The 24,210-nt window shown below is 41.5% G+C and overlaps 1 protein-coding gene across 1 annotated transcript; it reads left to right on the forward strand.

The window, feature by feature from the left end:
* Nucleotides 1–4,649: 4,649 nt before the first annotated feature.
* On the forward strand, nucleotides 4,650–22,503 carry LOC138608919 (cyclic AMP-responsive element-binding protein 5-like). Its single transcript, XM_069681504.1, has 11 exons — nucleotides 4,650–4,687; nucleotides 7,106–7,172; nucleotides 7,537–7,630; nucleotides 10,063–10,172; nucleotides 10,548–10,777; nucleotides 15,423–15,549; nucleotides 15,842–15,913; nucleotides 20,015–20,350; nucleotides 20,438–20,707; nucleotides 20,790–20,898; nucleotides 21,721–22,503. The coding sequence occupies exons 2-11, from the start codon at nucleotides 7,119–7,121 to the stop codon at nucleotides 21,858–21,860; spliced, it is 1,542 nt and encodes a 513-aa protein (XP_069537605.1). The 5' UTR covers nucleotides 4,650–4,687; nucleotides 7,106–7,118; the 3' UTR covers nucleotides 21,861–22,503.
* Nucleotides 22,504–24,210: the final 1,707 nt, after the last annotated feature.

A 24,210-nucleotide genomic window follows, 5' to 3' on the forward strand; every position in this document is an offset into this window, starting at 1 on the left:
GAACAAGCAGAGCTAAGACAATTATATGAGCACAGATTTCATTTGTTTTTTAAAAAATAACTGTAAACACCCCAGTTATGTTGTAATTCATGTTGTTGATGAATGTGACATGTAATGCAAAAGCAGCTTTGAGTGGTCGCAAGACTAGAAAAGTTTTATATAAGTACAGTCCATTTACTATTTTACAATTTATACTGTACTTTTGTCCTAAAGTTGATGCTTAACATGTGCAACTGTAACAAATCATTAATAAGAGTCCAGTTAAGATGTAAGAGCTTGTCAACAAATAGGCGAATAGCAGTCATACAGACACTGTTTGGATAGAGGTCAAAGAGGCGGACCAAGCTCCCAGATATCAGCGTCACGTCCAGTCAGGAGTGGCAGCATCATATAATAGTCCCATGACTGTTGTAAGATAGGGATATGATGACAATCATTCATCTGATCTCTTATATTCATCATGGTGATCAGCTGCTGGATTGAAGTTTTTCCAAACGTTGCATAAATGTTCTCTGCCTCTTCTTTCATATCTCATATAGTTACCTTTCATTACTTTTATGTATGAAATGTGCAATAAAAATACTTTTCTTGCCTTGCTTTTTTCTTTTAGTGGAATTGATTCAACGTGCAATGGGCCGGAGCCAACATTTGACACGTTTATAAAACATGTCAGTGCTTGCAACTGCATCAAAACAGACCTAAATGGAGTTGTTGAAATCTAAAAATCAATCACTGTTTGTACCTTTTAAAATTACTGTTGCTTGTTATCCATCTCTTGCAAGATTATTCTAAATAAAGGGGTGCACGTATATCTGTGTGAGTGTCAATATTTAAGTTATAGCAGTTGCATAGCATTGACAGCAGCATCTATTACACCCATAAAGTTTACAGATTAATGTTAGCCCTTTAGGGTTCAGCGGTGAGGTGAGAACTTTGTAGTGTGTGTGGCTCCCAGAGAGAGCAGAATGTCCTTAAATCACAGTGGATGGCTAACCAGGGCCGGCTGGCCTGTGCTGGACCTGTTAATCGAGCGTTAAAACGGCCTGTCATAAACCACTGGCCAGCGATTTCAGCAAACAACTTTAATACCTGGGAACACACTCGCTCTTTTTCTGACTGCCCTCTATCTTACAAATCTTATGAAACACACACACACACATATATATACACACAACAACAAAAAAATAAACAGAAATTCACCATTACAAGTAAGCACAAACTCTTACAAACACACACACACACACTAGCAACATGACATCACTGGTGTGTCCACACTCTCTCACACGTGTACAGTATAGAAACTCAATGACTTCATCAGCCCCGCACAGATGTTCTCTCTTACACACAAACACGTAGACACACACTCAACATAAACACACTCATTACACACACACGCACGGTGTATCAGAACTGTGACAGTGACGCAGTTCCAAGCACCGTTACGTAAATGAGAAGTGGTTGCATGTGTTGTGAAACGCAAGAGAAGAAGGGAGAGACAGAGAGAGAGTTTATGGTGCATGACTTCATCTGATCTGAGGTCTGTGGGTGGCGCGCAGTGTTACACTTTGGGATGGTTTACAAACTAGCACAGATTTTCTGATTATCAGCTACTTTTTCTTTGAAGATGAACAGTCCAAGCAGTCTGATGAACAGCACACAACCCCATCATGTACAGGATGTGCCGTGTGGATTAAATCATAACCAGCAAACACACACTGCATTTAAAAGGGATGTGCATGTAACAGGAGTTGGATGTAAATTTAACTCTTACCATCACATTACATCAGATGACTGTATCTTGTAAACTCAGATGCTGTTTAAAGTATCTGTACTTTTTAAGCTGCACATTAGCACCAGAAATAGTGTTAAACAACCGTGCATCAATTTAAAAGCGTCTGTCAGCCTAGCCTTATGTGTGATGCAGCTACGGTGTGGCTAATGCTAAGGTCAGTAAGTTTGTTTGACCTTTGACCTGAAACTGTATATTTCTACAGACAAGGTGACATCAGGCTCTGAGCAGGCCGCTCTCTAAAGCTCCCAGTCTGGCAGTTAAAAGCCACGCTGAGGTGAAGACGCCACATGCTAATGGCTGCTATAGCCACTGAGTTATGGAGGTAGTTGTAATCTCAGTGGCATTGTCTGCTCCGAGGCTCCAGCCTGAGACTTCCTGGCTGTCGTCATACACTTCTCAGTGTGACTGTGCACTCCTCACAGGCGTGCACACGTGCCGTAAAACATCCCTTATCTTCTCTGAAAACAAAACTCCCTGGTTCACATCCACACTGAGGGAAGAGCTCAAAACACAGAGTGACATCATCACAACTTCCTGTTTCTTCCTGTTGCCATGGCTGTCTGAATTAGCATACTTTAAGCGATTGGTGGATGATGAGTCAGTAGGGTTTGGTCTCATTTTGCAGCGTTAACCACAACAAAACCATATCCCTCTGCTCAGCCCCGGTCAGGCTGGACGACGGAAAGCTTGACCAAACATGGCAGAGATGTTACTCCATGGCTGAGCTCGGGGGAGATGTGAATGATTAAAGTCCCTCCTGTTAGCTTGTATGGTCAGGGGATTTCATGGTACCACATAAATAATCATATAAAGTTACTAAAGAGGGGGCATTTATTTATTTTTGGAAACAATAATAAAAAAGAAAATGTGAATAAATCAAACCTCATATCTGTCTGATCTCTATCAAAAAGGCCAAACCGTTCAGCCTGGTATCCTAGGTTGTCTTCTAATGCAAATCTCAGTGAAGATGAACTTCTTAAATATTGAAGCTGTTCATATATAAAGTGTCTGCCCCGTATATAGATCCATTGTTTCAGGATGAAGCGCAACTCTTTGCCCTTGTCATGACTTATGACATCATTGTAAACACACAATGGCTACCAGTGTGAAGCAATTGTGGAAGTGTTCATGATAACAATAAACACAGTCTATGTCGATGTGTTATCAATAGCACTGCTATAGTTACAACTATTCTACTACAGTGAGCTGCACAGTATATGATCCAGTAATACCTTGATCTTTTATTATAATGGAACTACATTCAGGTAAATGCAACTTTTAAACAGAATGAACTGCAAACAGCTTTCAAGATCGACTCTTTCATTGGCTTAGAAGATTTTATAACTGTTTAGCCCATCTGTAGTGTTTTATATTATAGTTGTAATATAGAATGTACTTAAAGATGTATTTATAATACATATTAATTCTGTTTTATCAGTTGATTTTTAGTTGTCTGACTTAACATATGTAATTTCTTGTATGCTGGATGCTTAGTTGTCTATTATTTATATTTTCAGTCCTCTGGAGAAAAAAGAGATCCAGAGTCAGAATCAACTTTATTAGCTAAGTGTAATCTGCACTTTGAAGTTACTTACACATACTTAAATTATGAATAAATACAAATCAGAAATATTAATAAATATCGACTGAGTAATGTCATCATCACACCTGTTCTTAGATCCCTCCACTGGCTCCCCGTCAAAACCAGAATTGATTTTAAAAATGGCTTTGCTCCTCAGACATGCTAATCAGCTACAACCAGCTAGAACTATAGGTCCGCAGGCAGTGGTCTTTTGACCATCCAATGTACAAACTCCAAAGCAGGGGAGGCTGCTTTTAGTATTTATGCCCCATGACGATGAAAAACCCTGCCTGAGGACCTAAGAGGGGCCCAAACACTGAACCTTTTATTTATTTAATTTTGTTCTTCCTGCTCTGAATTTTGTATGACTTTGGATTTTCATTTTTGTGATAATGTTTTGATTACTCACTTCATGTGAAGCACATTGTGTTACCCTGTGCAAGAAATGTGCTCTATAAATAAAGTTTGACTTGACTTGACTAATACATGACCTGATTATTATAGATTGGTAATAATAGCTATAATAGCTAATAATAGATTAACGTTCAGTATGCAGCATTTATGTTTGACAATGATCGGTAAGAGTTTGTAAAAGCACAGTGTGTATTATAAACAATTAACCTATATAATGTTTTATTATTATTGTCATCATCGTGGTTATTATTCGTTGTTATAATTAAAACTGAAATAAGCTTACTATTGTCAAACCTGTCGTTTGTGGTTGTCACTGCGAGTTTCATTTGTCGTGATCAGTTAGGGACGAGGCACGGCCTAATTCTTCCTCACTACAAGCCTCGTCACGCTTCCGAATACGTTTTTTATTTTGAAAATGAATCAAACTCATCATATCCCCTCAGAAAAGTTTTGAATCGAAAACAAAAACCTTGGGGGCTATTGCTCATTTTGACGCATAAACTCGATGCAGACGCTGGGACGTCCCGTTTCAGACAGACACAGAAGGAAAGTGGGGACGGGGGGGGGACTGGGTTTCACCGCCCACCCGGTCTGCCCCTCGTTCCGTCACGTTGCTGCCGGTGTGTCTGACTTGGCGTGTCTGTCCGTCGGTCCAGCTCAGCTCCACCACCATGTTGCTGCTGTGCCGTCCGGCCCGTCCCCCTACCGGCCGGTGTCGTAACCCCGCCCCCCTGAATCCCTCTCTCCGTACGGGACCGCAATGATTTAGAAGTTCAGGAATCCCACGTGACGTCATCGGGAGAATGATGTAATGCTTCTGTAAATAGAACGTATTGTAATCCCGCTCCAGTCCAACGTGGTTCCTCTCTGGAGCGCCGCTCGTCCCTCTCTACTTGTAGGTAAGCCTCCGCAATTTACTTTCATTCACAAAACTTTAAACCCAACAGCAAGCTTACTCCTAACTCTAACCGCAGTCTGCTGAATGTGTGTTTAAACGTTATTTTAATTTTTTTTAACGCTGCTGGAAAGTTAACGCGTGAAGTTTTTGACTCGCTGTCCCGGTTAAAGTCTCATCACCGGGCTGGACGGCTTGAGCGCGAGCGTCTATTTGGGGGGTGTGACAGCACTCTTCATACAGCTGTGCCGGGCTTGTTTATGAGTTGAACAGGTTGCTTTGCGGAGCGGCGAGGAGGGACACACACCGGCATGTTCTTGAGACACATACAGGCACTGACTGCTTGCTTGCCGGAAGAGTTTGCTGGTTAGAACCGCTGCTTTATGTGGGCTGAGTGAGCTCCAAGTTGATGCCATTCATTTATGAAACATGGCAACTTTGAAAAGTAGTAAGTAGCTAACGCCTGCTCAGTTTGAAAGCCGGATATGGGTATGATTTACAAACACAGGTGTTTTTTAAAGTTGTGAGTGTGCATTGCTTGTCATAAGTGTAACCTACATTTATAACAGAGGAGGAAGCGGGGGGTTTGGAGGCTAAAAATGTAGCTGCCTGAAATGTATCATTTTTTCGAACACAAGTACGACATTAATCCGTCTTGAATTGGCAACATGTTGTCCGGTCCCTTGTCGGATTTATGTATTAAGAATGACGTCATTCTGCATTGATGTAACCACTCTGACAGAAGGTTTTGCTAAAAATGTGCTGAGTCTGCTCCTCTTGTACAAGTGCTGCTAAAAATGGGGACAGACTGAGAGCCAAAAGCTGCAGAAGATTATGATGATGGTCTTCAAATAATCTCGATATCTATATATATTAAAAACAATATGAAATATCACATTATATAATATTATTGCTGCAGGGAACATAACATAGCCTAAAATTGTAGTCTTTTTACACTGATTATTAATCAGTATATCAACGATCGTGTTGTTGGGGACGCTTGTTTGCGTTCACTGTTTTGTAACACACAAACACACACACTGACACACACCTATGAAGTCACCTCTACTTGGCGGGGGTTGGAAAATGGGGGCAGAGGCAGGTTCAAACCTGTCAGGAGGAGTAGGCCTACAGTGCCGCCCTCCCTGTGCCGCCTCCCATCCTCATTCCTTCTCTCTTCCACTCATTGTGTCCTCCTCCTTCCCTCCTTCCCTCTGTCGCTCTCTCTTTCTCTGCCACTTGCCCTTTCCATTCCCCTCTCCATCACCCTGCAATGTCACTCTCACCCCCCCTTTTCCTCCCATCACATACACACATACTTTCCATTTCTTATGGAAGCATGTACTTTTGCCCTCTCTCTCCTCGCTCCTCTCTTAGGCTCTCACTCTTTCCCATAACATCAGGACCCACTTTGCCGCCCTCTCAGCGCTTTCCGCTCACGCAAACTTTCAGAGCGTGTGTTGTGTACCTGTGAATGTACTCAACGCGCTCCCCATCTCCACCTTTAACCCCTTCTCTATCACTTCTTCCTCTCATACTGAATTATCAGTACTAAAGGAGGATGTAGAAGTCGAGGAAGGGTCACCTTATTGACCTTTGGGTCTGCTCTACAAGTGTGTGAATCGTGTTTGGTGACAGTCAGCTGAGAGGAATGCCTGAGGTCAGGGAGTCCAAGGATTCTTCCTTTTGTCTCAGTGGAAAATAAAGAGCCAGAAGCAGACGCACTTGAAAGAAGTCATAATAACCCCCCATCACTCACTTAATATCCTCACTGAAGCGCTAAGAGGGTCAGGCCGAGGGTAACTCTGAATTTGGGGTCATCATCGTGCTGTATTCTGTGTTTGTGTTGATATTCTTGCCCTCGGATGACTTTATTTGTTTGTTACGTATCCTTTCCACACACTGGTATTAATAACTGATGCCCTGATACAAGCCTAATTATAGGTGGAAACAATTACTACACAGGAAAAGTAAAGATTAAGATGCTGTAAGGCCTTGATCCCCTTCAGGTTTTTGCATGTTATTAGTAACGTGCAATGAGTAGTCGGTTGTGTTATACTGTAATACGTGCACTAATAAAAACGACTCTCCCCGCTGGCACCAAAGGGATCATTTTCCTCCAGATAATGCCGTCTCTCAGGCTAAAACATACATCATCTTTGGCATCGTCCTCATTACACATCACCTCAACAATAAAGACTTAATAATAGGAGGATAAATGTATCACACAGGCTTCACGTGTCATTTATCTGAGGGCATTGTCTCTGCGTAAATAAAAATACAGAAGAGAGAACTAGAGGCCTTCCGCTGAGTGAAATCATCGTACAGTAACTGAGGCCTCAGAGGGACACAGTTCCCATCATAATGAGGATGCAGTGTAATATGTTGTTAATATGTTGTTCTCGCTTCTTCTGTTTTGCAGGCTTGTGTATGACATGAATGACAAACAGGACAGGCCTTATGTGTGCAGCGCCCCCGGCTGCTCTCAGGTCAGTTGGATACAGAATGTGTGTTTTGCATGTAAATGGCTAGATTACTATTATTAGCATGAAATTCATACAGTAAAAGTGTAGAAAAGTCAATACAACTGTTTTTTGTTGAAAGTATAACAGAACGATATGTTGTTATATGATCTTTGTACGCTGCAAAAAAGAAACTGGGCCCAATGAGATTTGTTTTTTTACTTAAATATATTTTTCAGACGGTAAATATTCCAACATTTTAGTTTAAATTGTGACAGATTGGCAGCTGTAAGAGAGGTCAGTTGAGTTAACTGTAATTTCATCCCATGTGCCATGTCGTACAGCTGCACACATCTCCTCATGTCTCTCTCACTCTGTCGCTGTGCTGCAGCGCTTCCAGTTAGAGGAGCACCTGGTCATCCACCGACACAAGCATGAGATGACCCTCAAGTTCACCTCCATCAAGACGGATACAGCTTTTACAGGTGAGAGCGCTGTATTTATAAAGTTGGCTAGTATGGACTAATCCTTTTTCACATGTTAAACCTGCTATATGTCACTCTCCAGCTGTGTGCACGCTGCTGACCTCTTTTCAGGATCAGCGCTTGATGAAAAAATGATGACTTCACGTTATACAGTATGAAATCAGATAAGCAGGATACAGGCTTCCTTCTCTCGGATAGTCTGCGCTGTGAAACAGAGCGGCTCGCGTTGCAACATGTACAGTATACCTTATCAGATTAGACCAAGCATGCTGATAAGAGCATCAGTGAGGGCGCATTTTGATTTAAAAACACAGGGGGGAGGTGCAGAGGTCACCACAAACAACCTTAAAGAGGGGGTATTATGCTGTTTCACATTTTAAAGCATATGTATTATTTTACAATGTTGGAAGTCCAGACTAAATGTGGGTGAAGTTTCAAATCTGCAGGTCAAAGTATGTTGGAGTAATCCCCAGGCTTCTCAGCTCAGTCTGCAGGCTGCTGTGAACGCCAGGTTTCACACAGTTTTTTCTACAGGGTGCACTTTGCGACGTCACAAAGTGCAGCCTCAGCAGGCTTCGGAGGGTTGGCCAATCAGAAGAAAGTGGGCTTGTAGGGGCGGGGTTTCTTAAAGGGACAGAGCCGACTGAGTCGTTTCAGGTAGAGCTCTTATGAGGGCCTGCACAGTTTTTTTTTTTACTGTGAATTATGCTAAGCTACTCCACAGGTATCACAGAGTGAAATACGAAGCTTGAAATTAACATATAATGAACTGAGATTGAGAATTGAATATAGGGCAGAGTAAGGGGACGAGAGACAAAAATAAAGTTTGTTACTGTGTGCTTCAGGGTTGGACAATAACAGTATCATAGAATTAGCATTTACCAAGATCAGCTAGATTTCCATGCAACAGTGGCTTACATGCTGTTAATATACCACTTTCTCAGGTCTGATGTCGGATTAACGGCTTCTTTTCTTGATTAAAGTTGTAATCTCCAAGATTTCTGTTTTGTTCCCTTTGGCGGCACCTATGGCGATAAACGGTAATTGCGGGAGCACACTTCTCAGATATCCAGACAGTGTCTCATGTGTGACGTCCACAGTTGGCTCCGGTTGTAACTCTTGATTTTCCTCGCTGACGGTCGCTTTCCTTTTCAGACTGTTTGCCTTCATCTGAGCGTCGAATTTGTTTCTTTTTCTTTGAATTTTCACTTATTTTTGAAGTTGTATCTGTAGTCGTCGATCTTTTCTTTCTTTGTTCAGCCATAGTAGATTACTGTTTACTTGCAACACTTGCAGAGACCGGAAAAGCAGCCGCTTAGCTCCGCCTACCCTCTCTGGCAGACCAACCACTGCTGGGTGATGTAACGCGCCACTGACTGGGCGCTTGGGATTTTGAGGATAAACCAGGCAATTTATCAATTAACTTATCTTTTCCACTCTATGACGCAGTGATATAAGAACTGGAAAACCTCCTGACTTTTTCAACGAATTTCAACTGCTTTCATGTCCTGATTTTTTTTCCACAAGTGAATTTAAAAGGGTTCTTACTGTCCAAAGAGCTGCAGACCCAAAGAGAATCTAATTTTCATGGGATTTTGTGTCGCATGATATTCTAAATGCCACTTCAGATCCTTTTTGTACTTGTAAAAAATCGGAATTAGGGAAAAATGTTCTTAAAAAATCTTATTCAAACCCTCAAGTGCACTGCACGCAGCCAGGAATTGTGAATGCTGTGGTTCTTTACTCCTCTGGGCTGTTAAATAAAACAGAACTACAGCTACTTCAAAGGCAAACTAAATATTATAAAGCCAGTTTTTTAAAGGGAAAATTAAGTAGGCAGTATTTTGCTGTTTTTCTATATATCCTAATCCAGTTGTCACAGCTATAAGGTTGTGAATGTTACTTAGCTTTGTAGCGGTAATGCTAATGAAGGATGCAGGCTAGGTGCATGACAAGTAGTGTCACTAGCCATCAATTGTTTTCTGTTGCACCACCATGATACAGACACATGGCCAGAACGCTGTCACGTGGCGCGGTCTGTAACCATAGTAACAGCGGTCTCTCTGCACACAAACATCAGCCTGACATCTAACCTCTGCAGACTCTCCCTCCGCGCCTCCTCTCTCTCTCTCTGTGTTGCTGTCCTGCAGCCTGTCACGCCTCCTGCAGGAAATCTCATGTCAAAACAAAGAGCTGGGCTGACCTTTGACCCCTGCGTGTTTAGACGGCTCAGAGAGACAGACTGATGTTATCACAGAGAGAGACAGAGAGCACGGCTGAGAGGAGACTCTGCAGGACAGCTTGGACGGCAGCTGATTTCAGCAACAAATAGGCTAAAAAGGAAGAAGCTAGTGCGGCTAAAGAGCAAGTCTACTATTTACTTTCTAACTCATCTCTTTTGTTGTGTGTGTATTTGTACGTTATGCTTCCAGATCAGACTCCAACGCCTACAAGATTTTTGCAGAACTGTGAAGAGGTTGGTCTGTTCAAGGAGATCGAGGAAGAGTTTCTTCAGGCAGAAGAAGAAGAAAAGAGCAAACAGGTATCAAACCAAAGCAACATTTAGCAGGTTAAACTAATAAGAACAGAAAGCAGGAATCACAATGCTCACTTGTGTTGTTGTTTGCTTGTGAGGTCTGTCGCGTTAGTGCTTTGAGTGACACTTGAATGTGAGGGAGATAAAAGCAGTCGGAACCAATTAGACGATTGCAGATATCTGACCTGCTGCAAGGAAAGACACACCAGGCGATCACATTCTCCTCTGTAAATTAAACAGCTAGACATCAAACACTCAAGCACACACACACCTAAGAAATGCATGCACAAACACACACATTAAAATCCTCTTTGGTCACAAAACATACGACTCAGCAAGTTGAAAGCCCAAGCTGATTCTCACTCCCACTTCTCCCCACAGACACTTTCTCATAATGGGCCGTCGTCCTGTATGAACCAGCAGCAGCTCAAACCCCAGCTTCAGCTCCAGCACCCAGCGCTGCACCACCCCCAGACCCATCCCCTGCAGCATCCACAGTCTCATGGCTCCATGTTGGGCCCCAGCTGCAGCCTGGCTGCCCAGCAAGCTCTGTCCTGCTCCCAGTCTGGATCCGTCATCACCCAGGCTCCTTCCACCCTCACACACTCAGGGTAAGTATGATAATTACCACACACATACACACAGCTCATACACACATATATATCTCCTTTTAATGCTGCCTCTTCTCACTCTGTCTTCCTCTCCTTCACCCCGTCTCGCCCATCCTGTTTTGGACGTACTGTAACTCATTCTGTCTGGCACAGACTGGCATTTCCCCCTGCATAATTTATCACTGCGCTAATGAAGTGAGAGAAAGGAGAGAAAAAAATCTAAGTTAATTTACTGAGAGAACAAAGTCAGAGCAGAAGAGATGCAGAGCCGCTGCACAACACCCACTCAAACCCACTGACACTACCCACCCTGCCACCGTAACGTTGCCTCTGTTATGTCTGTTAGGAAGCAGACTGGAGTCTCTCTGTGCCTGTGCAGCTTCCCCGGCTCCCTGGTTATCATCCAGTCCAACACACAGATTAGAGAAGTTCCTGTCTTTCATCTGAGCAGCTCCCAGCAGCTGTTCTTTCTCCTCCTGACATTTAATGATTTATGCCATCTGAATATCTGATTTCAGATATTTTTGAGTTAATGCCTAATTGAAAGAAAGAAAAATGGCATTGCTTCATTTTTATCTCGGGTGTAATTTTAATTAGCCACAGATTAAAAATTAATATGGTTTCTTGCAATGAAAATGGCAACACTGTCGTTGACTGTAGAAGTAGCTCTTGATGATCACCAATGATAGGGTAGCTCACATTTACAACATTTGTCAATATTTTTTTTATTTTACTAAAACATATCTCCAAATTTTTGTTAGATTTAAAACAAATAACAATCATGTATGAATTATATTTATTTTTCATAATCTACAAGATAAAACAAAGGAAGAAAGAAGTGAATTTATTTTTCCTTTATTAAATTTTTATCAAACTTATTTATGAGCAATTGGCCCCTGTCAAAAGCCACTGTCAGTCAAAGCTGGTGTTCTCTGTAATCGATAGAAGCAATAATATCTGAAATTGGCGCCATTGCTGTGGAGAAAGTTGTACAAACAGCTCGTGGTTTCACCCATTCTACATTCCTACAACACCCAGCATGCATTGCGCCCCTCCCTCAGAAAGGAGCGGCCCAGCGAGAGACGCTGGAGTGAAATACTACTGTTTCGCTGCAGGCAACAGCTCAGAGCGGTACAGAATCTGAACTACGACGAGAATATACCGGTGGATCATCTAAAAAATCTTCAGGTCTGCAGTCTACATTTCAAACCTGACGATTTTGAACGAGACATGACATCGGAGGCGGGCGTCCAAGATTGAGGAAGTGTAGTTTAGCGAGCTCCCTGGCCTCCGGCAGATGACGCGTTTTACGTAGTCTGGCGGAGGTTTTCCAGGGCCCATTGGAGAAGCGGATAGCGTCCTCCAAAGGCACAGAGCGAAATGTTTTTCCTATCATAATAGCATTAGCTGCCCATAATAGCATGATAGGACTGAGGTTGAAAATCGGCAAACTGTCCCTTTACAGCTCCTGTGAGGAACTTTCGGTTTGTGTTGATTTTGGCACCTCCTGTGGACAAAGCCGTACCTCTCATCTCTTTGCTGATTTTGTCCTGTACATGCTTAAGTGGTGGTTTTTAACAAAAAATCTCATCCTGCTTTCTCTAACAGTCATATGTATCACTCACTTGTACAAATGTAAACAAAGGCAACGTGCAGTTAATCTCTTCGTCTGACACCTTCCCCCCACCAGCAGTTTCAGGAATTAAAAATAACTATATAGAAATAATCAATCTTGTCGCTGATGGTCTCATTTGCTTTAGGAGGTCATATAAAGTCATCAGAATTAATTTCAGTCTGTTTCATAACCAGCAAAAAAATCCTCACAGGAGCTTTATGCTTATTTCAAGATCCTTTTTCGCTGAATTTTTAAGCTCATATTGCATCTTGTAATTTAGCTGCCATTTTGACTTTTACAAACTATTCTAAATGTTTCATCTGCACATCTCTGCCACGAGTTTACTTTAAGCGTTTCTTACAGAAGGTTCTTTTTATTTTTTATTCTGTACGAGGCATCATTATCACCCTATAAATGAAAATGAGCTGCTGCATTCTTAAGTCGTTTTGGTAGAGCAGACAATAGAGGCAGACATGAGACAGACAAGGTCCTCTGCCAGAACAGAACAAATACATTGTCAATGCCTTGAACACCCACATCACCAGGATGTTTCGCAGTTTGTAGCACTTTTCTCGGCCCTTTGGAGTCGGAGAAAGAATTTCTTGTCAACAGACCTACAACTGTCTCCTCCTTGCAACACATATTGTATATAAACAAAGCCTCTGTCACATCTCTGAGTTTGATTAGATGAATCAAGGCACCAGACTAAATCAGTGACATAATAAACTCCAAACATCTGTCCAGAAAGAGACACAGGACAGTTTGGAGAGAGCTGACAGTCAATATAGGTCGAGTAAATGAGTGCCAGCTGATTCCAGACATCGTGTTTTAGTCACTGAAACCAGCTAAGTGTTACTGAGTGAACCACGAATCTGGTGACTGACTGTTTCCTCTCATGTTTACCACCGGTTTCCATAGCGACCTGGTCTGGGATTGTCTGGCTGCTGGCCCAGTAGAACTGTTGTGGTTACGTTAGGAAATGCTTCTTTGGTTTGTCTGAACTTGGTTGTATGTTAACTGGGCCACATACCCCAGATTCAGTGATGACATCATTGCCGATGACCTCAGCGCGGCCACGAAGGCCCACGCTGTCCGACTGGCGGAGAGCCAGTGCGGTTATGTCAGCACATGGCACCCCGGCTCCCAACATCCCCCGCTGTGATCCCTTTGCTTCTCTCCTTCTTTGTCTGTCACTTTTCTGTTCACTTTTGTCCCCTCAGTAAAGTTTCCATTGTTACTGCTTCACCTTAAACCTCTGTTTACTCCTTTTCACACACAAGCAACACAACTTTGTTGGTTGTGTAAAGTTTTGTTAATTAGTTAACCTAATTAACAAAACGGCATATATCTTGCTTACCACTTTTTTGTTAAAGTTTCCACCTCTCAGATTTCTTCCTCCACCCAGAGTTGCCATGTCTGACCAACACCAACAGGCCCAATGAGAACCTGAAACCAGCATTTCTTCTTCCCTTTTATCTCCTTACACTCTTTTTATATCCAGTACATGATGACATTTTGTTAAAATACACTCACAGATAAATCTGAATGTAGAAAACTATCAACACTTAATCTCTGATCCTCCCTGTTAGATTCTGTGGAGAAATGCATGTGGAAAAAATGTAAACCGTTAAGACATTTCAGGTATTCTATTACGTTAAGGAAATTAAGTAAAAACAGTTAAAATAATGAGAAATGATCACCTTTTATATTTTAATCAGACGAGAACAAATGAAACAGAAATAATGACTTTAAAAGGAGTTCAACAAGATTCAACTGCTAGAATAGAAGTGGAAGTGTTTTATAATAAGGTCGTTTTTATAAGCATCAGCTGTCACAATCCAATAAACTGACTGTAACTGTACTTCTTTTTCAAAGGCCTGTTTGAGGCTGTGTTTTACAGAGTGTGCTCTTTGTCACTGCCAGTTATGTAAGTTTACAAGACTTGCATCAAAGTGTGTTTTGTATTAATACTTATTTTTTATTTACATGTTTACAATGTTTACCACATGTAATGCTCATTCCATTTGGAGGAGCTGTGAAAAGCAGAGTTAAGAGGAAAAATTAAAGTGCATGATCTGAGTGTAAATCCATCCTGGGCCTTTTTGTCGTCACCCTTCACTTCCTAATAATGCTAAAATGTATTTAAAAAACACAACATAAGAAGAGATTTATTAATCTGCATAAGGCATTGTTCTGGCTTAAGATTTGTTAATTGTAAGATAGTTAACTGTTAATAAATGCATAATAAAGTATGTTTTAATCTTAATAAAAACAAAAAAGGCTTTATAAAGATAAGTAGGTCGAACTCAAACAGTGTTGTAATATTATTATCAAAACATTTAAGAAATTCCCCAGGCTTTTACTGACATTTTTATTCAGCAGCCTATAAACTATTAACAAGTTAATTCTAAGTATTTATTGATGTGTTATGATCTGGAAAAAGCCCTGTTTATGATGCTATATTCAACATAGTCTCTCTGAAACATTATAAGCAGTTTATAAGGACTTATGACGTCTTATACCTATTAACTAATGGACCTAAATAAACCATCATATTTTCACTGTATCAACATAAAGGAGCCCATCTGGGGGGAAAAACTGGCTGCCCCGCCTCCACCTCAGCACAATGGAGATAAACAGAATGTTGTTATGGAAACAAATCTTTCCAGAAACAAATCCGGGATATTCTGGGTAATCCAAAGATCAATAGTTTTCATAGGAAATATGTTTTCGGTACAAAGTAGTTCCTACGAAAACTGCTCAGAGTGACGTGGATGGATTACGCAGAGAAACTGGAACATTGTTTCTGATAAAACACATGACTTCAAATGTTATTTTTCAGTGTTTTGAACTATTTATTTCCACGTCGACCTTTTTAAACATATCCATTTATCTCCGTCTCCATCTGCCATTAAGACCCGGCTATAAATGTTTCAACCTGCACCTCTCGCTGAACCCGGATTATTGAAACTTTAGCTGTGGATAGCTGTCTGGTATGACCCGTCTCTCTCTCTGTCTGTCTGACCACAGGCCGGTTCCCGGGCCGCTGTCCTCCCTCCTCCACATGAGGAACAGACACAGACAACCGCTGCCAGCCTCCCTACCTGGCACCCTGCCAGACCCCGCCATGCAAGGGGCATCTGCTCAGCACATGCCTGTAAGTAACGGAGACCGGTTCCTCACACACAAACATTAGCATTCAGACACACCTGCATTTTGATCTATGATTTATAGATGCAGATAAAGTGGCCAAAGTGGTCAAGATCCTCGAGTTAGAAATATTCATGGCTGACAGAAAAACTCACTTCACTCTTTTGGATGAATTAATCAAACTCCTAATGGATGTGACCTTCTGGGGAACTCTTTAAACTCGAGGTTATGTTTGTGCTGAAGCTTCTTCTTGTCACGGTTGAAAGGTTATTTTTGTGTCAATTTCTTCCCGTCTTCAGATAGAGAAGCAGATGTCGTGTTTAATGGGTATACCTGGTCCTGTACACAACCCCTCCTGTTCCTCGCCCCAGGTACTGACCAATCAGCTCCGAGCAATGATGTATTCTTCCTGTTTGTGTGGACTCTCTTCTCTGGAACACTAGTGGCTTTTGTAAAACTGACACCAACAAAATGTTTTCAAGTTGCAGTATTGAATAAATGGTTTCACATGAAATACTTTCTGGCAGGTGAGAGGCTTTATACCAATCTTACATTTGGCTCACATCAAGCAACCAGTAGATAGTTAGCTTAGCTTAGCATAAAGACCGGAAACGGGGGTGAACAGTTAGCCTGGCCCCCTTCAAAGCTAAGAAATCCTGCCTAGTAGCAATTCAAAAGCTCACTTATTTACATCTTATATTTTGGTAAGTGGTAATCTCCAAGATCTCAGTTTCGTTCTCTCTGGTGGCACTTTTGGTGATAAACGGTAATTGCATTCCAGCTTGTCTTGGCGACGCCGATTGTAACTCTTAATTTTCCACGCTGACAGTCGATTTCCTTTTTAGACTGTTTGCCTTCGTTTGAGCGTCGAATTTGTTTCTTTTTCTTTGGATTTTCACTTATTTTTGAAGTGGATCTTTTCTTTGTTTGTTCAGCCATAGTCGATTACTGTTTACTCGCAACACTCGCAGAGACCGGAGAAGCAGCTGCTTTACACATGTGTGTTTGTTGCGTTAGCTCCACAAGTCGCACCAGACACCCAGTCCACAATACTACAAATGCAAAGGCCTTCATCAGTGGGCCATAGGCTCAGTCACCATTGTGTTACCTCATTCGGTGACAGAAAGTGACTTAATAGACATTTATGACAATCTTTGAGATTATTACTTTTATATCTGTACAAAAAACAGGAAGTAAAAACAGCAATTTTCCACTTTACTTTGTGTTTCTGTGCCAGATGATTCCCTAACCGGGGACATGAACTTTCTGAATCTCTGATGGCTTCGAAACTGCTCAGGTCCAAGAAATTGTTTGGCACTTAGTGCCCTGTAAAATATCAAATAGTTGCTTATATACTGCAGTTTGTGTATGAATTACACAAATAAAACACAACAGGATAATAAGTGGGGTTTTGATGTGCTGATAGGCGGATTTTATCACCTTTGACAAAGCCAGTCTAGCTGTTTTCAGTCTTTATGCTAAGCTAAGTTAAACTAAGCTAAGCTAAGCTAACTGTATCCCAAATTTTAAACTTTTCCTTTCACTTATTTACTATATTTACTGTAACTCTAAAATTAAATCCACTAAACCCACTTTTCCTTCTGTTCTGCCTTTGGCTCTTTCCTTTCTAATCAGGATGGACAGGAAACAGAGCATAACTCTACACTTAAAAAACAAACACACACACACACACACACACAGGTCCGTCATAAAACTACACACCATCTCTGGCCTTCCTGGATGTTTTTATTTTCCTTGTGTAGACATGCTCTCAATCTCTCTCGTTGTAAATTTTACATTTCCTCTTTCGAGGTGCATGTAGTATGAATTGTTAAATATATGTGTGCTATCAAAAGCTGCTTGAAAGGGAAAACTGTGAAATCGCCCTGCATCTACACAAACACACACACACACATACACACACACACACATACACGCACACAGGTTATGACTTCATGTGCAGAGCTTGTATGTAGAGCGAGGAAAGAAAAGTGGTGTCGGGTTTCAGAGGCGCTCAGGTCGCAGGTTCAGATCTGAACGTCTCTTCTTCTCCTGTTCGAACACACACACTCAAAAACAGTTATTCTAAAGGCCTGTTTTATTCTAATCTGGTGTAATTTAGTCTCATCAGAAGTCGTGTTTTGCTTGCATTAGGTGTGTAACAGGACTCTGCTTCTGTAAAACCACAGGAGAAGTATTAGCATGCCTCCGTCGTACAGTAACGCCACACTCAGCCCGGGTGGAAAAGTAAACGTTCGACAAGTGGATCAGTGTTTCACGTACAGTTGTGCGTCTTCATTCACTGATCCCTCCAGACAGAAATATCAACGTGGTGTGTCATCCAGTCCAAGGAGATCCATGATGTAATCGCAGGCCCTGGTGTCAGGGTGTTTCTATGTAGTAAACAGAGCTGAAATACTCGTGTCCCGTCCTGTTCTGTGTGTGTGGGGCTGTGCGTGCGTGTTTGACTGGCAGCCTGGCTGGCTGGTTAAGCTGGCACAGACAACTCGGTGACCTCATCGTTTGGCACCCGCTAAATGTGCTCCCTTTTTTCGTTGCTGAATGGTTGAAGGGGGGAAAAAAAAGTCTGCTTCTTCTCTTAAAGAAATATTGTGTAACAGGGAGCAGATAGCAACATTGCTAGGGAGGGAGGGGTGATGTCATGCTCTAAACATGACCTCCTCCTCTCTTGCTCTCCGCTGCTGAGTGTAGGAGAAAGGTGAGATGAGGTTTAATTTAGCTCTTACAGTCTGTTTAGTCAGATGATACACGGGAATGATAAAGTGTGAAGGTATCAAGCTGCAGACGGCAGCATTTATTGGAACACATTAACCCACTTATCCACAGTCCAGTTCACAGTGGGGGATGATTAGCAGAAATGGCGATGATGCAGTAAGTGTGGGACCGGAGCTGAGAGCAACGATCGGTTTAATTTAACACATTTTGTTACATGGAGGTGGGACGCTGTGGGAACGGCTGTTTGACCTGAAGTGGCCTGTAGGTTAGGAGCTTATCTGCTCCTGTTACTAATATAGCTTGTGTAAAGGGGTCAAACACACCCACTGTGAGAGGGATGGAAAATGTTTATGTGTGATGGCAAGCTCTACATATGTGGTGTTTAGTTTAACATGTATCAGCTCAAACAGGATTTAATGATGCTGTGTGGAACATAGTGACATTAATAGGCAGCAAATAAAACATAATGTACGTGAAATATGTGTAACATAGCAAGGTACATATGGAAAAGGGCTTTTCATTTTACCCTTTAGGTGCGTAGTAGGTGTATAACTTGAAATAAGCTAAATATTTCCAGACAGTCTTACCTAGAGCACAAGGGCTGGGACAAAATATCGATATGACAATACAGTATATCGTCATCCTGACTCATGCAATACAATTATCAAAAGGTTGGCACCAATCTTTTGACTCACCGCATCATGTCATGACTCCTCGCAGTGGCGCTGTGACATGAATGAGGGTTATGTAAACGCAAATTGTTTGGCTAAAGAAGAAGTTGACAGCAGGATAAAAGAAGAAGAAGAAGACAGCGGGATAATGTCAAACAGTGGTGAAAAGTAGTTACTTTTCAAATCCAAGTCTGAATTTGTTCTATAGTTCTGTAAATGTAATTTACAGACTGAAAACACAAACATTGTTTATCCTAGTTTGTGTCAAAATCTGTCAAAAGCAGTATATCACTTATCACAAAATCATATTGTTATCGTGGGCCATGATTTAATTGGTGTCATATGAAAATATACACACTCTTATGTATCAAAATGTTATATATTTTAATACTGTATTGATTCTTACAATCACTGTATTGATCTTTTATTAACAGTATTTGCGTCAGATGACGCAATAGCCATGTCAGAGGCTCTTTCATGCTCACAACATAAATATGGGCACAATAGGACAGTAGTTCTCAGTTGGTCTCGCCTCAGGACCCACCACCCCCTTCTTCAGACTGTAGCAAGATCTGTGGCATCCTTAATCATTTTCAACAGAATAGTTTTAAAATCTGTTTCTTATAAAAAATGTAACCCCAAATCCACGTTATGTCACACAAAGGACTTTCAGTAATGTTAAGATACTTTTACCTTACAATAACCTGCGACGCAGTCAACGTCACTTGGGGCTTGCTTAGCACTACAAATCCCAGCATGCACTGTTACATTCCTGGAGGCCATAATAAAAATTTAGGAGAAACATGCAGTTCATCATGTGGTTGATATAAAAGTTATAACCAACTGTAAAAAATTATGCTGACAAGGATCTTTTGTAAAAGAAAAATGAGAAATAAAGAATATGTATATGAGGTGGTTGCATGTTGTAATTAGGTTTAGGTCATTTTCCTGATGGCTGCATATGTGGTGAATCATATTCATAGCAACATTAAGGTGTAAGAGGCTGCCCTCTAGTATTTGCATATATCTTTATTAATGCACAAACATCTTTTTATCTCCACCCAGAGATCCAAACAGACGCTGGGCCATCCTTTCCAACAGCACCACCCAGGAATAGTCGGCGTCAACAACCCTGTGACATCCATGGGTCACATGATGGATATGATGTCACAACGTCATCAGGCGCCTCCGCTACAACACCACCACCATCCTCCTCCTCCTCATCACCATCATCATCATCAGGCACAGCTTCCAGCTCAGCACCTCTCATATCAACCGCGATGCCATGCTCCGCCTCCGCAGCATCTGGGAAGCCCCCACAGGCACCAGCTTCACCAATCACCGCCTCCCAATCTGCACCAGGGCTCGCCTCCTGCACCTCCGCTGTCTGTTCCACCACAGGTACGATGCTTTCAGTAACACACCTGTCAACATATTTTTGCATTCAGAGCGTTTTCACTTTTAAAATGTTTTTTTTTTTTTTTGCAGTTGTCACCAGTTGCACAGCACATGCAGCCCTCCCAGTCATCCCACTCCCAGCATGCAGTGCAGGCAGGTGTTAGCTGCAGTGGCGGTGGTGGAGGAGGAGGCGGTAACCGTCGCAGGAGGACAACAGAGCAGGACCCCGACGAGCGCAGGCAGAAGTTTCTGGAACGTAACCGAGCTGCAGCCACCCGCTGCCGACAGAAAAGGAAAGTTTGGGTGTCGTCGCTGGAAAAGAAAGCGGAAGAGTTGACGCACACGAACCTGCAGCTACAGGTGAGACACACTCTGACAAGCACACACACACACACACAATCTACACAGGGAGGATACTCAGTGTTTCTCTGTGTGTCTGCAGAACGAGGTGACGTCGCTGAGGTCGGAGGTGGGTCAACTGAAGCAGATTCTGCTCACCCATAAGGACTGTCCCGTCACTGCCCGGCAGAGAGAGGCGCAGGGGTTCCCCAGTGAGTAAAACCAACTACCCTGCACCCCCTCTATAGAAATCTCGCCAGCTTTTTCCAGACGCCTGACACCAATCATCTCCATCCACCACTGAGGGTACAATTCAGATACCGTACACCTTGTTCGTGCACATAAGGGAGTCAGCCATGGTTACATGTTGTCTTGTTATGACAAACAGCCCCTCAGCACACACAGGGACCTTGAACTGTATCTTACAGAGTGAAACTAAACAGCACTTAAGAGTAAGAAGTCTGCTTTTAACCCCCACAGGCTCCAATTTTTGGTACATGCACTTTTATTCCTATGGAGAGCCAATCAGGGGGAAGCACTGCACTCTTATCTCTCCATTTAAAAGAGTTTTTCATTCTCATTTTCCTTCTCATTAAATGAACCGGACCTTGATGGTATTTGAAAACCTCTGGAGTGCAATGCAGTATTCTGGCATCGGCTGGTTTGCCTGGCATGAAGCTAGCTTGGAACAACATTTTGCACTCCAGACAGGCTATTGTTAACTTTGAGCAATAACTGAAGCTGCACGTGAGCTTAAATGAAAGAAATTACTGCACCTTGTGGCTTAACTAAAAGCAGCCATCATGTTTAAAGTGTTAAATAGGCTTCAGAGAGCAAAGACGGATGCAATATTGGCAATGTTTTATATTCCTATATTTCTATTGTTGTCTTTTTACCTGTATTTGTTAAAATAAAAGAGATATTTTCCTTAAAATCTACTGGCTTTTCATTCATTCCCACAAAACCCCCCACACACAAAACAGACAATCCTCATAGGGTCAGTGACTTTGATTGACAGCTGTCTCTGTGTCCAGCTGCAGGGGTGAGCCCGGCAGGAAGTCCCACCCCTGTAGGTCCTCCTGGGTCTCATCTGCAGGCCATCCAACACAACAGCATCTCCACCTCCTCGACAGCTGGGGGAGACACAGGGCACGACCTCAAGCCTGGACGCTAAAAACCTCAGCGTTAAGAGGATGGGGTCAGAGTGGATGGCTGAAACCCACCAGACTGAATTATCTCTGTCATAGCTACTCTAAAGTCTCACTCAGCTGTGGATCCATGTCTGTTTTAGATAATATACTGAACTGGATAGGTGAATGTTAGAACCCATGTGAACACTGTGGTGCTTTAAACATTATTTATCACATTCTCTGGTTGGAAAGAGACCAGGCGCACATATTCTGATACATTTCCATAACTGGTTCAAAAACGGCCTTTTGGTTACAACTGGATCCTCTCTCTCTCTGCTCACACCAATCTAACCATTGCCTTCTCCTCACTGACTATGCACATACACAATCCTAACAAGTATTTTTTTTGCTCGTACATCTTGCACTAATTTAAAAACAACAATGCCTCTGTATTAGTTTTATATTTACTGATCTTCTGATGCCTTCTTTGTGATGCAGAGGCAGCTTATCAAAACCATGTATTTTTCTACAAGTGATTAACACTACGACAAAAAAGAAATGCGTATATTAAATGAACCCCATGTCTGTCTTGAGAAGCCATTTAAAACGTGATTGTACAGTATTTCCCTTCAGGCACTTTTTTATAACTACCCCATGACACTAAATAGCTACAAGCTGCACCTTATGTCTCCCTGTCTGTTAATAAAAAAACATTTTCTGGTACTTCCTTGTGTCTTTTGAAATGTCACTTTAAAGTCAAGTTGATGAAATAAAACCTGCTGACACGCAGTCAGTGCAATGACATTATAATGAGTGTGTTTCTGTACGTACAGTTTGGTCTAGTGTGCCATCTAGTGACTGCTTTTGTTAGTGGTAGTTGACCATAATAACTGGAGTGGTCAGCACAGTCGATCACAGCCTGTTTTACGTCTGAACAGTACAAAGAAAAAAGCATTTCTTGATTTATAGTAAACAAAGAAATACTTTGTATTTCCTGCCATCTTCAAATTAAACTTTTAATTTGACTAGTTTTTCCATCACTACAAGAAACTGACCAAACTTAAAGGACTTAGTTTTGCAAGTTTAAATGCAAATAACTTTCGTCAAAATGTTGTGATGTTTCATGTTAAAGTGTTCCATTTGACGTCTTGATGTCAAAAGGGTCAATCTGTTGATATGAAAGTGTTGTGCGTGCATGCACATATGCATGTGTGTGTGATTGGGGCCGAGTGTGGGAGACACTCCACCCTGTCTACTCAAACAAAGGGACTGCTTAACTATTGCCAGACCTCATCTTGACACGCAGGCAAAAGCAGGGATGCACGCGCACACACACACACACACACACACACATCTTCCCCACCCTAAAACATTGTTTAGGCCTAAAAAATGGCTTTATATTAAGGTCCTCATAATAAGCGTTAGTTATAGATAGTGAAACCCTTATAAGTCCTAATAAGACGCTTATTAAAATTAAATGTATGTTAATAAGACTATATGTGTTAATAATAGTATCATAATCATGTTTATTGTTAGATTATAAGACATTTATAAGCACTTATAAGAAACTTGTAAACGATTGTTAATAAGTGCATAATAAAGGGTTTATTAACCTAAATAAGGCACTGTTCTCGCTTTAGATCCATAAGCTGCAAAATGTAACTGTTGAAAAGTGCATAGTTTATCGCTAACTACTCAATTAAAGTATGTAAAGCAACTGTAAAGCTTAGTAAAGACTTAACAATAGGTAAGTGAGTAAGACTCAGTGAATGCTATTATAAACAAAAAATTATGAGGCTTTTATTAACGCTCTTAAGCTGCCAATATATTGTTAACAAGCTTCTTATAAGTGCTTATAAATGTCTTATTTATTTAAATGTCTTAGTCTTATTAACATATATTTAATGTTCATAAGCAACTTATAAGGACTTATAAGGGTCTTTTTAACTATTAACGAACGCTTATTACAAGGACCATAACGTAAAGCATTACCCATTTTTTCCTAAGTGTGTAAACACGAGGCCTTAACAATGTGTGAGTGTGGGGAAGATGTGTGTGCGTGTGCATGCATACCTGCTTTTGCCTAATAATTTGCTTAATTGGTCCAGATTTACAATATAAAATACATGTATTAGGTTACAGCTAATGTTATCACTCAGTAACATGCCAGATGGTATCTGCGAGCAGCCTGACCTGTCTGGCCTGCTGTGGCATATAATGACCATACCATAAGAGTTAAACACAACCAGGAGTTCAAAAGGTCAATGCAAGTAATCTTTGATTATCTGATGTTTATAAATCTATGTATAGAAAACCGTCATATACTCTTTTATCTCTAGAAATATAATCCCTGTGTGCTTTCTATAATCACTGGTTTACATCAAAGATAGATTA

This window comes from Semicossyphus pulcher, unplaced genomic scaffold (genome assembly GCF_022749685.1).
Source record: "Semicossyphus pulcher isolate SPU_LCO1_2020_fin unplaced genomic scaffold, fSemPul1.0.p SCAF_5, whole genome shotgun sequence".
In the NCBI taxonomy this organism is placed as follows: Eukaryota; Metazoa; Chordata; class Actinopteri; order Labriformes; family Labridae; genus Semicossyphus; species Semicossyphus pulcher.

Coding starts and splice junctions, on each gene's coding strand:
- LOC138608919 (XM_069681504.1), top strand. CDS start 7,119: ATGAATGACAAACAGGACAGGCCTTATGTGTGCAGCGCCCCCGGCTGC. Junction 15,914..20,014: donor CCTCCTGTTCCTCGCCCCAG/GTACTGACCAAT, acceptor ATCTCCACCCAG/AGATCCAAACAGACGCTGGG. Junction 20,351..20,437: donor CGCTGTCTGTTCCACCACAG/GTACGATGCTTT, acceptor TTTTTTTTGCAG/TTGTCACCAGTTGCACAGCA.